At 37.6% G+C, this 18,532-nt stretch overlaps 1 protein-coding gene across 1 annotated transcript in view; it reads left to right on the top strand.

Annotated features, from left to right (window-relative positions):
* The window catches only part of fcgbp (Fc gamma binding protein), a 64,383-nt gene that overhangs the window by 11,166 nt on the left and 34,685 nt on the right, over positions 1 to 18,532 (top strand). Inside the window, exons 10-14 of the mRNA XM_072691704.1 lie at positions 957 to 1,458; positions 2,503 to 3,067; positions 3,190 to 3,392; positions 5,601 to 5,981; positions 6,554 to 6,834. Coding sequence (XP_072547805.1) covers positions 957 to 1,458; positions 2,503 to 3,067; positions 3,190 to 3,392; positions 5,601 to 5,981; positions 6,554 to 6,834 — 1,932 coding nt within the window. The remainder of the gene's footprint in view (positions 1 to 956; positions 1,459 to 2,502; positions 3,068 to 3,189; positions 3,393 to 5,600; positions 5,982 to 6,553; positions 6,835 to 18,532) is intronic.

Below are 18,532 nucleotides of genomic sequence, written 5' to 3'. Positions count from 1 at the left end.
TTTAGTATCCACTATGAATTATTTAGGAACTACAATGAACCTTTCAGTATCTACTATGAATTATTCAGTATCTACTATGGGTTATTCAGTATCTACTATGAATTATTCAGTAGCCACTATGAATTATTCAGTATGTACTATAAATTATTTAGTAGCCACTATGAATTATTCAGTAACTACTATGAAACGTACTATGATATGTTCAGTATTCACTTTGAACTGTTCAGTATCCACAATGAATTATTCAGGAATAAAAACAAACATTTCAGTATCTACTATAAATTATTATTTAGTATCTACCATGAATTATTTAGTAGCCACTATGAATTATTCAATATCTACTATGAATTATTCAATATCTACCATACCGTACTAAGTATGCACTATAAATTATTCAGAAGCCTTTTTAAAGAATTTAGCAACTGCTATGAATTGTTCAGTATCTACTATAAATGATCCAGTATCCACTATAAAACATTCAGTATCATATATGAAATAGTCAACATGAAATATTTAGGACATATAATGAATTATTTGTCCAGTATGAATCATTCAGTATCTATTTAGAATTATTCAGTATGTACTATAGATTACACAGTATGTTCTATGCACTATTTAGTACCTTCTATGAACTTTTCAGGCCTACAATGATTTATAGTATGTATTATTCAGTACCTACTATATATGATCTAGTAGCCACTTTAAATGATTCAGTGTCCACTATGAATTATTGATTATCCACTATGAATTATTGAATATCGACTACTCCACTATTATTTATCCAGTTCTAAGTTAACAGGAATTTGCTTTGCCTCTCAATCACATCCTGCATCACTTACATCCATACTTCATGTTATCCCGCTTTCCACAGCCCCGTCCTGCCCACCCCACAGTCAGTACAGCCTCTGTGCCCCTGGCTGTGTGCAGACCTGTGCCAGTCTCTCCTCAACCTGCAGTAGACCCTGCGCTGCGGGATGCCAGTGTGACCCCGGCTTTGTATTTAGTGGTCAAATCTGCGTGCCATTGGCTGAATGCGGCTGCACTTATGGAGGCCGATACTACCAGAAGCACCAGGTGTTCTACACAGATGCTCAGTGCCAGCTGAAATGTGAATGCAGGGAGAACGGGGCCGTGACGTGCCAGAAGACCAGCTGCGGCCCAGAGGAGACGTGTGGTGTGGTGGATGGAGTGCTGGGCTGCCAACCGAACGGACACAGCAGCTGCACGGCCACTGGAGACCCTCATTATACTTCATTCGATGGTCGGATGTTTGACTTTCAGGGTGTGTGTGTTTACACTCTTGCTAAAGTGTGTAAGAGCGACGGAGAGAAGCTGGTTTACTTTTCTGTGGAGACGGAGAACGAAAGTGTTGGCAGGGCGTCTGTCGTCAGGGCAGTGACCGTGTCTGTCTACAACCTTACCATCAGCATCAGGAGCAACCAGGATTGGAGGGTGATGGTGAGTGCTATAGAATCTTTACACAGGCTTCCCTAGTGGCACTGCCAGCAGTCTCATTTGGACTCTCCAGTTTGTATCCACTTCAACCCCAGCCTTATTTAGGAGTTTTAATAAACACCTGCTATTCAGCACATATTAGTACTGTACAGTACATACTATTACTCAGTAAGTACTGATGAAATAGTACTTACTATTTTAGTGCACACAAATTATTCAATACGTACCAATTATTTAGTAAGTACTGATGAAATAGTACTTACTATTTTAGTACACACAAATTAATCAGTACTTATTGAGTAAGCACTAATTATTTGCTACCTACCAATTCTTTAGTAAATACTAATTATATAGGACATACTAATTTAGTAAATACAAAGTATTCAGTACCTACTAATTATGTAGTACCTGGTAATTATTCAATAACTATTCAGTACCTACTAATTTAGTAATTAACCAGTACATAGAAACTATTTTTAGGTACTAATTATTCTGTAATTACTAATTATTGAGTATTAATTAATTAATTAATTAATATCCTAGTACTAAATATTCTATTATTATTAATGATTCATTGTCTACTGATTTTGCAGTACCTACTAGTTATTCAGTACATGCTAAATATTCAGTAACTATTTATTATTTAATTCATACAAATGATCCATTATCTACTAATTATTCAGTACCTACTGAGTATACAGTACCCTACAGTACATTCACTTAACCCCTCAACCCCCAGAATACTACTATTCAGGGCATACTATTATTTAGTAAGTACTCATTACTCAGAATCTACTGTAGACTGTAGTATATCAGCCACCAATATTTACATGTTACATGTATCAGTGTCCAATATCCAACAATACCCAGACAAGAGCAGTTCTGCGGTCAGAATGTGGCCAGAGGATGGCTAACTCTGCAATCAGCAGATGAGTCGCAGTCTTTAACTAAACACCAGCAAAGTGTGGAGATACTTGGCATGGGGTTTTTAATAAAGTGGCCAGAAAGAGTATACTGCCATCATTAACACCACTTTGTCTTTTCCAGGTGAACTCTGAAACCATTAACCTTCCCGCAGTGCTGAGCGATGGCAGAATCTGGCTGACCCAGGATGGCTTTGGAGTCCACCTGAAAACCGACTTTGGGCTGCAGGTGGTCCACTCTTTCAGCCATGCAGAAGTTCAAGTACCATCTATCTACAACGACAGCATGTGTGGATTGTGTGGCAACTACAACGGTGACCCCACCGATGACTTCCTCCTGCCCAGTGGTAATCAGACCACCAGTGTGGATGCTTTTGGACAGGCCTGGGTGCTGGCCCCCCCTGGTGTGCCATGTGGAGGCTGCAAGGGGGTTTGTCCACAATGTGAGCCGGCCAAAGCGGAGCTGTACCGGCGAAGCAACTCATGTGGCCTTATCTCGTCACCTTCTGGTCCTTTCAGCGGATGCCATAAGCAGGTGGATCCTCAAGCATATGTGAATAACTGTGTGTTTGACCTGTGTGTAATGGATGGAGACGCTACCGCACTGTGCCAGACTGTTCAAGCTTATGCCTCGGCCTGCCAGAAAGCAGGACTGGCCATCCAGGCCTGGAGAAACACCAGCTTCTGCCGTAAGTGTTTTTCAGAAGCCATGTTAGAAAGAAAGCTTGATGAAGAAGATTAGTGACCTTTTTGACCTTTCATAATAAACTAATCCAAGTATTGTTTTCCTCATTCAACCTGTTTTTCCCAGCTGCCCGATGTCCAGCTAACAGCCACTACTCACTCTGCTCTGACAACTGTGCCAACACTTGTGCCAGCCTGGCCTGGCCTGAGAGTGGATGTCCAAAGGCCTGTCTAGAGGGCTGCCAGTGTGATACAGGCTTTTTGTGGGACGATGGCAAGTGTGTGCCTCTGAAGGACTGCGGGTGTGTTCATGATGGGAAATATCTGAAGGTACGTTCTGTCCCTCAGGCCAAGCTTGCTCATTTTCCCACTGTCAGCACATGAGACCTTTAAACATGGGTTGATTAATGGTTTGCTTGTTGCCAGTTTATGGGAATAAATACAATACATGTTTAAAAGTAATGATTTTTATATGCTGTATAATGTCAGTGAACCAGTTTCCTATAGCATGTGCAGCGGTCACTCCAGCAGTCTTGTAATGTACACTGTAAGATTACATAGACCTGACAGATTAGTTTCATATGAGTTAATAGGTGGAATAAAATGTGAGATATGAGTTTATATGTGGAATAATATGGATGACAACCAGAAAAAATTGTGTGAAGATTACTATATTAATCTTCACACTGATCACTCAGTTTTTCCTCCATACTATTCCATAACTCATATGAAACTACTCTTACAGCCAGGTCTACGTAAATGAGAAGAAAAAAGAATATATTGCATTAAAAAAAAAAAAATATATATATATATATATATATATATATATATATTTTTTTTTTTTTTTTTTTTTTTTTTTTTTTTTTTTCAGTACCTACTAAGTATGTAGTACCTGGTAATTATTCAATAACCACCACTTATTCAGTACCTACTAATTTAGTAATAATGAATCAGTACATAGAAACTATTTTTTTCCAGTACTAATTATTCTGTAATTACTTATTATTGAGTGTTCAACCATTACTAATTATTTGGTACTTTAGTCCTAAATATTCTATTATTATTCATTATTCATTGTCTACTGATTTTGCAGTACCTACTAATTATTCAGTACATGCTAAATATTCAGTGACTATTTATTATTTAATTCATACAAATGATCCATCTAATCTAATGATCTACTAATTATTCAGTACCTACTGAGTATACAGTACCCTACAGTACATTCACTTAACCCCTCAACCCCCAGAACACTACTATTCAGGACATACTATTATTTAGTAAGTACTAATTGCTCAGAATCTACTGTAGACTGCAGTATATCAGCCACCAATATTTACGAACACAACAAACCTGGGACTGGGAGGAGCCAGGAGCTGAGCTAGTTAAAGGGAAACAATGGGGAAAAGCAAGGAGGGAACTAGAATGAAAACCCACAGGCCAAGCTTGGGCATCGGGGAATTAAAGCAAACCATCAATTCATGGCAGTGAACAAAAGGGGTAAAGCTCCTTAAGTACTCCCAGTCCCAGGTGAAACACATGAACATGGCAATGAACACTGAATCGACACAAAGGAACAGAGACAAACAGGAAGTCTTTATTTGGGCCTGTGGGCAGCGGCACGGGCTTCAGATACAGAGAGCCTGACATTTAGTCATTTTAATTTTACGACAAGCCAAAGCTTTAATAATTAAGAATTTCTGGGGGAAAATGTGGATTTAAGCTTGAATCCTAGATTTATTATTTACTTATTAATCTTTAGCCAGAAACATTTGTGAATTGTTTTGTAACCGTTTAGTTTAGCATATCTGGTGGAGTTCCACAGGGTTCTATTTTAGGGCCTGTAAAAGTTGTTAATTGTTATTGTCAAGAATTGAATTGTTAATGTTATGAAACTTGGTAACATTAATTATAACAGTAATGTAGTTATGAAAGTGGAGAAGTGTGGGCTACAGTGATCTAAGGGGTTAACTTAATAAATGTTTTTAAGTAAACTTAATTTGTGGCAGTTTACAAAGTAGCTAGATTAGCATTACAGATAAATATAAAGTGAATAAAATGCAGATGGTTTAGTACAGTAGGCCACCTATCTAAAACAAAATATAAAATAATAGTAAAATAATAACAAAACCATTACTATTATGTATTAGGAAAAATAAAATAAAATATAATGACATCAATATATGGTATTAATGGTTTTAATATTATGAATATTATACATATTATATAACTATTAACATGAGTATTATTATTATATTTTTATTATTGTTGTTGTGATTGTATGATTTATGATTCCAGATAACATTTTTATATATTTTATGTAAATGTATTAAATATATTATATGTATGTATTGACTTATCTATATCATATCTATATCTATATATCTATGTCTATATCTATATACCTTCTTCACTTTCATAAGTAGATTAGTGACATAACTAGTTTAACCCGACTGAGTGAATCATAACACCCCTAGCCACGTCTTTATTATCATTAATATGCTCAATTCGAACCCTTCTCCTGCTCTTCTGAGTCAGGTTGGTGAAGCGGTGATGTCCACAGCCTGTGATGTGAAGTGTGTGTGTCTACCTGATGGAGTACTGCAGTGTGAAAAGCAAGTCTGCAGCCCTGAAGAAGTGTGTGATGTCCGGGACGGGCGTCGAGGGTGCCACCCTAAGCTGGGGCGGTGTGTGGTCTATCCCAATACCCTGCTCCAGTCTTTCGATGGGGCTCAGGGAATGGTGGACCAGCCTGGAGCTTTTCAAATGGCCTTCCTGTGTGATGATCGGTCTCCAGAGTGGTTCCGGGTGGTTGTGGACGTCCGCCTGTGCTCCAGGGCTGCTGCTGCCAGTGTGGTTAACGTAAATGTGTTCGTACAGGGAGCGTCCATCACAGTTAACAGTCAGAAACTCAGCTGGGTGAGTGACGCCGGCTAGGTTTGGGGTTACACTACATGTCCAAATGTTTGTGGACACCCTTTTTATTGAATGCATTCTGCTACTAAACATTGCAGCCATTGCTGACACAGATGCTGACGCAAATGCACACACACAGCTTGTCTAGTCCCTGTGGAGGAGTATTGCCAATAGAATAGGACTCTCTGGAGCAGATATACATGAACCTGTTGGCACCATGTTGCCTAATGCCAGGCGTGGGCTAGAGGAGGATACAGCCCCCCAGCATTGAGCAGTGGAATGATGATGCTGCATCCAATGCATACAATGAATTTGCAGATGTCTCAATACTTTTGATTTTTCTTATTTATGAATCTTATTCATCCCCTCTGAAGATCCCATGGTTCAAAATTCAGGCCTTTTAGCTATGGGACATACGTTGGTCCATGTTTTCAGCTAACAGTAAGTCATACCAGGTCTGAAAGCTTATTGATTATTGGTCTCATGTGACCTAGCCATGCAATGGGTAGGGTATAAGACCTGACCTGCTATTAAAATGCCTGAAACATGACTTTCTTGTCCTCCTCATCCACCAGGTGAATGGAAAGAAGGTGTCATACCCCAGTGCTCCAACCAATGGGGTGCTGATTGACTACACAGGAGGCAGTGTGGTGATTGAGAAAGCGTCCAGCTTCAGAGTGGAGTACACAAACACTCAACAGCTCACCCTGCTCATCAGTGACAGTCTGGCAGGCAGAGTGTGTGGAGCTTGCGGCAACTTCAACAGAAACCTTACAGACGACATGGTAGCAGCTGACGGCAGAAACTCCTCCAGACTGTCTGTGGCGTCCTGGCAGGCTGAGGATTTCTCCAGATGGTGAGTTATGTAGGCACAGGGTACTGGGTTGCCACCACTCTCTCTGGAGTCAGGGAGGAGCAAAAATACAGAAGGATGGGGGATAATCTGGCTTGCTAGATCTTCAGTTCTACTGGGGAAGCCCTAAGCTATGGGGCAGTTTACAAAGTAGCTAGATTAGCATTACAGATAAATATAAAGTGAATAAACTGCAGATGGTTTAGTACAGTAGGCCACCTATCTAAAACAAAATATAAAATAATAGTAAAATAATAACAAAACCATTCCTATTATTTATTAGGAAAAATATAAATGGCATCAATATATGGTATTAATGGTATTAACAGTAATATTTATCTAAAAATATTATGAATATTATAAATATTATATAACTATTAACATGAGTATTATTATTATATTTTATTATTACTGTTGTGATTGTAAGAATTATGATTCCAGATAATATCTTTAAATTCAAATATTTGATGTAAATTTATTAATTATATCTATCTTCTTCACTTTCATAACTAGATTAGATAAGATAACAAGTTTAACCCGGCTGAGTGAATCATAACACCCCTAGTCACGTCTTTATTATCATTATTGATTATCCTCCACACTGTCTGTGGTGTCTTGGCAGGCTGAGGATTTCTCCAGATGGTGAGTTATGTAGGCACAGGGCACTGGGTTGCTCACCACTCTCTCTGGAGTCAGGGAGGAGCAAAAATACAGAAGGAGAATCTTTTTCATTGATGCTCTCAGACCTTTAGCTGAGTCTCTTGCTTATAATTGTGCTGGGGGTTAATCTGACTTGCTAGACCTTCAGCTCTACCGGGGAAGTCCTAAGCGATGGGGCAGTTAGCTCTCGCTATATCTTCCAAGATACAAGAAACACAGTCCTGATTGGACAAACTTACACACTGTGTTTCAAAAATGCCCCTCTTTTCTTCTGTTGCCAACCAAAACAACAGCAAATTAGAGTTACATTTCCAAGCCGCGCTATACTAATAGTTTTTTTTTTTTGGTACGCTGCCAGATTTCAATTTTAAATAAACATACCGTCCAATGAGAAACATGTTCATTTCCAAAATGGTGAGTTTACAGGAGAAGGTAAAAACAGGGCTTAACTCTGAATGGAAGAAAATGTAAAATAAGAGCTTATTCCAAGTAATTTAGAGCATTTCTATTGGTCCATTCATCCAGAACTATTGAGACAGTGAACAGAAACAGCTACAGGGTTCAAACCATGGAGAAAACTAAAATCAGACAAATATGGAGATACAGTGTATCACAAAAGTGAGTACACCCCTCACATTTCTGCAGATATTTAAGTATATCTTTTCATGGGACAACACTGACAAAATGACACTTTGACACAATGATCGCCTCCCTCCGGAAACTGGGTCGCAGGGCAGTGTTCCAGCATGATAATGACCCCAAACACACCTCTAAGATGACCACTGCTTTATTGAAGAGGCTGAGGGTAAAGGTGATGGACTGGCCAAGCATCTCTCCAGACCTAAATCCAATGGAACATCTTTGGAGCATCCTCAAGCGGAAGGTGGAGGAGCGCAAAGTCTCGAATATCCGCCAGCTCCGTGATGTCGTCATGGAGGAGTGGAAAAGCATTCCAGTGGCAACCTGTGAAGCTCTGGTAAACCCCATGCCCAGGAGAGTTAAGGCAGTTCTGGAAAATAATGGTGGCCATGCAAAATATTGACACTTCAGGAACTTTCACTAAGGGGTGTACTCACTTTTGTTGCCGGTGGTTTAGACGTTAATGGCTGTATATTGAGTTATTTTGAGGGAAGAATAAATGTACACTGTTATATAAGCTGCACACAGACAACTTTTCATTGTGTCAGAGTGTCATTTTGTCAGTGTTGTCCCATAAAAAGATACTTAAATACTTAAATATCTGCAGAAATGTGAGGGGTGTACTCACTTTTGTGATACACTGTACATGTTTAACAGCAGCATATATATATACTAATTTAAATATATTTACTATATACACACACATACAGTTGGGAGCTAATTACTCCTCAAAAACTTCTGTTTCAGTGGGCTGTAAGAACACAGAGAAGAACAGAGAAGAAAACACTGCACTGCAGTGTCTGCGGATCTCCTGGGAACGGGTTTGGTTCTCTGGGTCTGAACGACGTTTTTATATATTCTTCCCTCATATTTGTAAACTGTGAAAATGCTTTCATTCCTCGTTACTTTTGTGTAGGTTGTGTGTTAGAAGTACAAATAATATATTAAGATGATTAAATGTCGTCAATAATAAAAAATACTACATTTTCACTACTACTGAAGAGTCAGAGACACCTATCACCTGTAAAAATAATCCAATCTGTGAACAATCAATAAAGACTCATATTCGTTACTGAGACCTTTTTGATTGATTCTCCTGACTCAAGCGAGACCCATACTGAAAACAGCAGATATCATCAATCATGTAGTCCTGCCATCATCTGCCTTTAATTTTAGGTAACCCTTTTAAGACATATGAATCATATTCGATACACATTTGACTTTTGGAGACCTCTAAAACATCTGTATAATAATGAATAATTAAATGTCTTAAATCAAATTTATTATTAATAACAGTCATAATAATAAATAAATTAATTAATAAATAAACACGTATTTATACAAATAAGAAAATAGGATTCGATACACATTCACCAGAAAGATACAGATTTCTACATTTTTACATTTGTTTACATTTTTAAACATTTTAAACATTTCTAAAACATTTTAAAACATTTTTGGAACATTTTTTTTTATTATTTACCATTTTAAAGGCGACTCAAACTACAAGGGGTTAAACAATTTTTATATGTTTTTAATTATTTACAAAATGTGCTGTGAAAAATCCATTTCTGGTTTATTGAATATGATACAAGTAGAAGTAAATTTCTTTCATTTAAAATAATTGGACAGATATATAAATCTCAAATAAACGTCAAATAAACATTCCAGCTTTAAGGAATCAGATTTGTTTCTGGTAATTATTTATTATATTTTTCAGGCTTTGAAGGGTTAAATGCCTGCTGGCATATTAATAACCTGTACGTTAGAAAATACATGATGCCTGTAATGGTAAAGTGTTTTGGTGTCACAGTTCTGCACAGCGATTCTATGAAGATCGAACCAGAAACTGACTGTTTTATGAGCCAGTTACATCATGGTGGTGTGTTTGAACATGATACCTGATGACAGTTACATTATGTGTTTCAGCTGAGCTACAACACTAGGGATTTCCAGTATGTAGCTGTCAGTCACAAGCTGACTTTTAGGGGTTTCTTTAAGTGTGTGGACAAATGACACCATACAAACTTACATTAATACAAATACTGTGACCCCTGTCCCTCAGCAGTGAGAGAGTTTCTACTGCAGGAGCTCCAGATCTCATCAGGACAGATAAAGCAGATTAACATAAATCCAGTAAAAAGGAGAAACAGGAGCTTCTCATTCTGAAGAAAGAAAGTAGTGAGATCTTGTCGGTGAGCTAGTCTGAAGAACAGAGCTCGGTTCCTCCAGGGTTCTCCTGGACGCCCCCCAGTCCAGCCAGCACAGCGTGGAGGATGTGTTCAACTCCATCAGCATCAGCAGCAGCAGCAGCAGCAGCAGCTCACCTGATTTACCATCATTAAGCCCTGATTTACCACCAAACCAGGTGTTGATCTGAGGAGAACTCTAAATAATATCTGTAGGAGTGTTATTATTAATGATTATTCTAATATCAGTGTTTTACTGAGGAGATCAACACTTACTGTTGTTGTTTCTTCTCAAAGCCTTAATCTGCCTGGTGGGCATCGATTGCATGAAGCTCATGTTTGATAAGAGTTTGTACAAAATTTACAAAGCTTGGAAATGTGATCCAGCTCACAGTTCCTAAATATACTTGGTGACATGACTCAGGTCTGATTTGCTAATTAATGTCTGATATTACTAAAATATATGATGATGATAATAATAATAATAATAATAATAATAATAATAATAATAATGATGATGATGATGATGATGATGATGATAATAATAATAATAATGATGATGATGTTGACAATAATAATAATAATAATAATAATAACAATAACAATAGCATTGACAATAATAATAATAATAATAATAATAATAATAATAATAATAATGATGATGATGATGATGATGATTATGATGATAATGATGATGATACTGATAATAATAATAATAATAATAATAATAATAATAATAATAATTTCAGCTCTTATCACACCTAAGGTCTCCAAACTTTTGGCCACATTGATGGAGCTTTTTTTATCACATTAAAGACTGCATTAACTGAGCATTTGGATCAACATTTTACTGAGGGTCTGAGTTTACTACTTCTGAAATTATGTGATATTTGGCCAGGGGTGCCAATTGCTTTGCAAAAGGCATAATGTAAATCTGGCAGTTTTTTACATTGTATCACAATTTCCATGAATGGACCAATAGAAATGGTCCAAAATTACATAAAATCTTTTTACTAGTCCCTATAGAGAAGTACTGCCAATAGAATAGGACTCTCTGGAGCAGATAAACATATTGGCTCCATGCTGCCTAATGCCAGGTGTGGGCTAGAGGGGTATAAAGCCCCCCAGCATTAAGGAGCTGTGGAGCAGTGGAAGAACTGTGTTCTCTGGAATGATGGTGGTGGAGCTCCATCCAGTACTTTTGGAAGGATTTGAGGAGTTGGGGATGAGGTGGGATGGTGATCATCCTGCCCTACACTGACTACAGTCACTCTCTGATCAGCAGATGCTCTGATCATACCAGCTGTTCTTCCAGCTGTCCAGTTCTGTTTCACCACTCAGATCAAACTCTTCACACCTGAGAGACACGCTAAAGACTAAAGCAGAGGCTCGGCTCTACAGAACCATGAAACTGACAGTCTGAGATGTGAAGCATCAGAACGTCCTGAGTGCAGCGCTAAAACTCAGAGGTTTTTTTTCAGTTTGAGAAGAAATGGCGGAGATGAGATGATGAGATGACTCAAACTCACTTCATGCCCTGACTGCGTGCAGACGAGTTATTGGTAATATGTTCCTGGGACAAAGTAATGATTATCAATACAAGTGTACACATATGTTATTCTGTGTATAGTTAAATGGGTATCGCCACAATCATAAAAACAATAACTATTTTAAATTGTTTAATCAAATAAATCAAATCTGGCTGTTTTCTTTGTATTGCATTAAATAATGCATTCAAATTTCTTGCTGAATAAACCAATAGAAATGCTCCAAAATGACTCCAAAATAAATCAGTTTACATTGACTTTTATTGAAGGTTTTTTCCTTCTTCTGTGAAGTTGCTGTTTTGGATCCACAGTGATAGTGGTCTCTTAATAAGTAGTCAACAAATATATGATGTGTATTATATATTTATATATATATATATGTATGTATACAAATCATATAATTTTTGGACTACTTATTAAGAGACCACTTAATGTGTGTGTCTATATATATATATGATTTGTATATATCAAGCAAAGTTGAGTGACTTGAATTTGCAGACTATGACTGGCATAAAGTCCCAACAGCAATGTGAAAGACTAGTGGAGAGCCGGCCGAGACATGAGAGCTGTGATTGGCCGTCAAGGTTATTTCACTATAATAATTTCTGAATGCTCAGATATTAGTACTGTGTTTAAATCTGAATAATAACTTCTTTGCACTATAATTATTATAATTATTTCTGCATTATTTAAGCAGTTATTTTTGAGCAGTTGTCATTTCTACAAAGAAAAAAATGCTCTAAATATTAATATTTTTATTTGGAATTAGGGGAAATGCTGTCCATGGTTTACGAAATACAACGCAAATGTTAATTTCCCTGACCACACTGCCTATAAATAGTAAAACCAGAGAAACTGATCATGTAGGGTGGTCTTTTATTTTTTTCTGGAGCTGTATATACTAAATATATAGTCCAAAAGGTCTGAAATTAAGGATATTAACATTTTTAACCCCAGATTTATTAATATTTTATTAATCCTAATGTGGAAACTAATCAAAATCACTTAGAAACAGTGTAGTATATTATGGCATCCTACAGGGTTCAGTCCTAGGGTCTAATCTGATGTTAACGGATTGTGAGAGTACGGCAGTTATGAGGATGAGAACTTGTGGGCTTATGTACAGGGTTTAAAGAGATATTAGAGATTTGTTCTCTTCTCTTTTACTGCAGTAGCAACCTTTACAATAGATGCAAAAACATTGCTGTGAGAATTTGATTGCATTCAGCCTCACAAGTGAGATAAAGTGCTTGGATGTTGGATGATTAGTTCTGCCACTCCAACTCATCCCAAAAGTGTTGGATGGAGCTCTATCATTCTAGAGAACACAGATTCACTGCTCCAAAGCTCATTGCTGGGGGGCTATATACCCGTCTTGCATTAGACATGGCGACCTGAGGCTCATGTGCTGCTGCTCTGAAGTTTCCATGGAAATTATACAGGAATACAAGCTGTGTGAGGCCAGTTAAGCACAGAGTAGCTCGGTTTAATATTTAGGAGGGTGAATATTTATGAATACATAGAATAATGGTGTAACTGATGTGAAAACTAGAAATATCTGTTGCCAAAAGATGTTTCTAGGGATTCCTGACAGTAGAGGGAGACAGAGTCTGTAGAAGTGTATCAGGCATAAGCGCACACAGGCTTTCTGAGACAGCAGCAACAAAGCAGCAAAATATCAAGCAAAATAAAATCACAAAAGAATAGTAAAGCAAAGGTAATAAATATTATAAATAATACAAGGGGATCTAAATCAGTGTAATATTGTGGCTCCCTTGTAACTCCACACTCTGTCTACAACCTTCTAGAAAGCTCATAATGACTTACAGATGTGTTTTTTTATTAATAATAGATGATAATTCTCTGAGTCACACAGTGAAGAGATATTCAGATTTCAGCTGAAATGAAGCAATGCACATTTTCATCATTGGATGTATTTTCCGTGGACCACCCTTGGTCAGAATTAATGACGCCAAACTTTAGACAGTTGAAGTGTTTTAAGCCATTAAATAAAAGAACACATTTTCAGACACAGATTGAATACATTTTAATAGCATTTTACACATATTATCTTCTCATATTCTGTATATATTTGCATATTTCCAATCCAGAAGTTAGTTGTTAGCTTTTCGCCTGAAGCTCAGTTTTTTTCTGTTGCCATAAATGCAAATGTGACGCTATCATTGCCTATGTATACAGTACACTGCAGTCAGGAGAACTCTTTAAAACTATATGCAAAACTGAGTGTGTTTTGTCTGTAAAACTCTATATAACATTAGAATTAATGCAAATAAACATAATACTGGTGGTCTGAGTGTTTACCTGTAAAACTCTATATAACATTAGAATAAACCCAAATAAACATAAAACCGGTGGTCAGTGAGAGTGTCTACTTGTAAATCTCTATATAGCAACAGAAAAAACTTAAATATACGTCAGTGGTCAGAATGTTCTGTTGTAAAGTTGATTGGAATAAAACAAAGTACACAGTTAGAACAACACACTCAGAATACTACAGTTAGAAGAACACAGTCAGAATAACACAGTTAAAATAACACAGTCAGAATAACACAGTCAGAAGAACACATTTAGAAGAACACAGTCGGAAGAACACAGTTAAAATAACACAGTTAGAATAACACAGTTAGAATAACACAGTCGGAAGAACACAGGTAGAATAACATAGTCAGAAGGACACAGCCAGAATACCACAGTCAGAATAACACAGTCAGAATAACACAGTCAGAAGAACACAGTTAGAATAACACAATCGGAAGAACACAGTTAGAATAACACAGGGCACAGTTCAAAGAAATCAGCTGGAGGAACACAGTGAGAAAAACACAACACACAAGTGCACAGTTAGAACAGTTTGAATAACACAGTTTAAAGAGCACCGTTTGAAGAACAGCTAAAATATAAATATAAAAATAAAATATAAAGAACGATCACCTTTGTATCACCTTTATTTTTAAGAGGGTGGACATGGGACATGCAGTTTATTTAGTATAATCTCCACAGAGGAGCACTGCCAATAGACCAGGTCGCTCTGGAACCATCACACTTGATGGGCCTGAGGTCACCATGCAAAGTGCCTTTTGGCCTGTGGGGCAGTGGGGAACTGGAACTGTGTTCTCTGGAGTGATGAAGCTCCATCCAATAACTTTGGCTTGAGTTGGAGTGTCCAGAAATGATCATCCAACATCTGCACCTGACCTCACCAATGCTCACAAATCCTCACAGCAGTGGTCCAACATCGAGGGTGAAGTCCTCTCAGTAGAGTAGAGGCTGTTACTGCAACAAAGAGGAACAAACTCCTCATTAATAGGCTGTTTTATCTTCCAACTGCAGAACATTTAGATTCCGATGGAGTCCACCCATATGTCTACGATTATCGGAACAGAGGAACAGATTTGGACTGCAGCTGCATATTCAACTACTCTGGGCATCACGCTCTACATGCAGAATGCCCTTCATTTGTTTTAGGCTGGAAAGAAACGCAGAGTGATGTGGCTTTCTGCATGTTTTTATAACCCATAGACGTTAAGCTGATGATGTTATACTGTTATTGTGATCAGTGGTGTCACAATGCGCTTTTCTGAGGAGTAACACAGTGGAATGGGTTCAATAAAAAAATACATGGTAGGTGAATGGGGTATCACACGTTTCACTACAAACAGAACTTACAGTAATCAGGCTTTTCTTAGGGGCAACACAGCTCCACAGTTGGAAGAACACATAACACAGTCGGAAGAACACAGTTAGAATACCACAGTTAGAATACTACACTCAGAAGAACACCGTTAAAATAACACAGTAAGAAGAACACAATCGGAAGAACACAGTAAGAATAACACAGTCAGAATAACACAGTTAGAATACCACAGTCAGAATAACACAGTTAGAATAACACAGTAAGAAGAACACAGTCGGAAGAACACAGTTAGAATAACACAGTCAGAAGAACACAATCGGAAGAACACAGTAAGAATAACACAGTCAGAATAACACAGTTAGAATACCACAGTCAGAATAACACAATCAGAAGAACACAGTTAGAATAACACAGTCAGAATAACACAATCAGAAGAACACAGTAAGAATAACACAGTCAGAATAACACAGTCAGAATAACACAGTTAGAATACCACAGTCAGAATAACACAGTTAGAATAACACAGTAAGAAGAACACAGTCGGAAGAACACAGAATAATACAGTCAGAAGAACACAGTCAGAATATTACAGTAAGAAGAACACAGTTAGAATAACACAGTCAAAAGAACACAGTCAGAAGAACACTATCAGAAGAATAGTTAGAATAACACAGTCAAAAGAACAGTCAGAAGAACACTATCGGAAGAACACAGTTAGAATAACACAGTCGGAAGAACACAGAATAACACAGTCAGAATATCACAGTAAGAAGAAAACAGTCAGAATAACACAGTCAGAAGAACACAATAGGAAGAACACAGTTAGAATAACACAGTCAGAAGAACACAATCGGAAGAACACAGTAAGAATAACACAGTCAGAATAACACAGTTAGAATACCACAGTCAGAATAACACAATCAGAAGAACACAGTTAGAATAACACAGTCAGAATAACACAATCAGAAGAACACAGTTAGAATAACACAGTCAGAAGAACACAGTTAGAATAACACAGTCGGAAAAACACAATCGGAAGAACACAGTTAGAATAACAGTCAGAAGAACACAATCGGAAGAACACAGTAAGAATAACACAGTCAGAATAACACAGTTAGAATAACACAGTCAGAAGAACACAGTTAGAATACCACAGTCAGAATAGCACAGTTAGAATAATACAGTAAGAAGAACACAGTTAGAATAACACAGTCAAAATAACACAGTCAGAAGAACACTATCGGAAGAACACTATCGGAAGAACACAGTTAGAATAACACAGTCAAAAGAACAGTCAGAAGAACACTATCGGAAGAACACAGTTAGAATAACACAGTCGGAAGAACACAGAATAACACAGTCAGAATATCACAGTAAGAAGAACAGAGTCAGAATAACACAGTCGGAAGAAGACAGAATAATACAGTTAGAAGAACACAATCGGAAGAACACAGTAAGAATAACACAGTCGGAATAACACAGTTAGAATAACACAGTCAGAAGAACACAGTTAAAATAACACAGTCGGAAAAACACAGAATAATACAGTAAGAAGAACACAGTCAGAATATTACAGTCAGAAGAACACAGTCAGAATATCACAGTAAGAAGAACACAGTCAGAATATCACAGTAAGAAGAACACAGTCAGAATAACACAGTCGGAAGAAGACAGAATAATACAGTCAGAATAACACAGTTAGAATACCACAGTCAGAATAACACAGTCGGAATAACACAGTTAGAATAACACAGTCAGAAGAACACAGTTAAAATAACACAGTCGGAAAAACACAGAATAATACAGTCAGAAGAACACAGTCAGAATATCACAGTAAGAAGAACACAGTCAGAATATCACAGTAAGAAGAACACAGTCAGAAGAACACAGTCGGAAGAACACAGAATAATACAGTCAGAATATCACAGTCAGAATATTACAGTCAGAAGAACACTATCGGAACAACATAAGCGTTGAGCTGATGATGTTATACTGTTATTGTGGCCACTGTTTTGACCACTGTGTTTTAAGAGCAGCATCCCTCAAGGCACCATTAATGGGCATCATTGCCCTGCCAGCAGCAGTGCGGGCGTTCTCAGTGGATCATGTTCGGGGCAGATCTGATCATATTTGAATGGATCAGGTATCAGATACTTTAATCCCAGTCCAGTCCTGAGTCTGTGTACTGGTGTCGTCTAGTGTAAGACACTGCTTCATGGTCAGGTTAGTGGTGAGTCCAGAGCCTGCTTTGAAAGATTGGGTGCAAGGCAAGAATATACAGGGTGCCGGTCCATCAAGGGCATCACACACATCCATTCACTCACCTCTAGGGGCAGTTTAGCCTGGAAAATTAACCTATCATGTGTCCTTGTATAATGCTACCTGCTGTACCACCCCTCAGAAAAGCAGATTGTAAAAGTTTATCACAATAATAATAATAATAATAATAATAATAAGCTATTATTATAATTTATTATTATTATTTTTTTTTTTTTTTTAATTATTATTATTATTATTATCAGTAGTAGTATTGTTATTATTATTATTACTGTTTTACTGTGTGTTATTATTGTTATTGTTGTTGTTATTATTATTATTATGTGAAAGTGAAGCCCTAAACACCTTATTCTTAGGTCTTTATCCCCCCCCCCCCATATATACCCACCCCTTACAGTCTATCCCTGTCTGAACACATTTCACGCCCACCTCCTTCCTGCCTCCTCCTGGACCACCACTCTAACAGAGGGTCCAGGCTTCACACACAGAGCATGGAAAGCTGACCCAGACTTCTGGCTAAAAAACACTTCTGAGTTCGCCCTCCCATTTCACCTCAAATAATGATAATAATAAAGCTCCAGGAGCCTGGGTTGTGGGTTCGATCCTCGCTCCAGTCTCTCAGGAGTTTGTGTCCTCCTCATGTCCAGGAGGAATTATTCCGGATACTCTAGTTCCCCCCCGCCTCCTAAAACACAAGCTAAATTGCCCCTAGGTGTGAGTGTGGGTGTGAATGA

This window comes from Salminus brasiliensis, chromosome 11 (genome assembly GCF_030463535.1).
Source record: "Salminus brasiliensis chromosome 11, fSalBra1.hap2, whole genome shotgun sequence".
Lineage (NCBI taxonomy): Eukaryota > Metazoa > Chordata > Actinopteri > Characiformes > Bryconidae > Salminus > Salminus brasiliensis.
The sequence above is the reverse complement of the archived record's forward strand: the minus strand, read 5'-3'. Positions and strand labels throughout refer to the sequence as shown.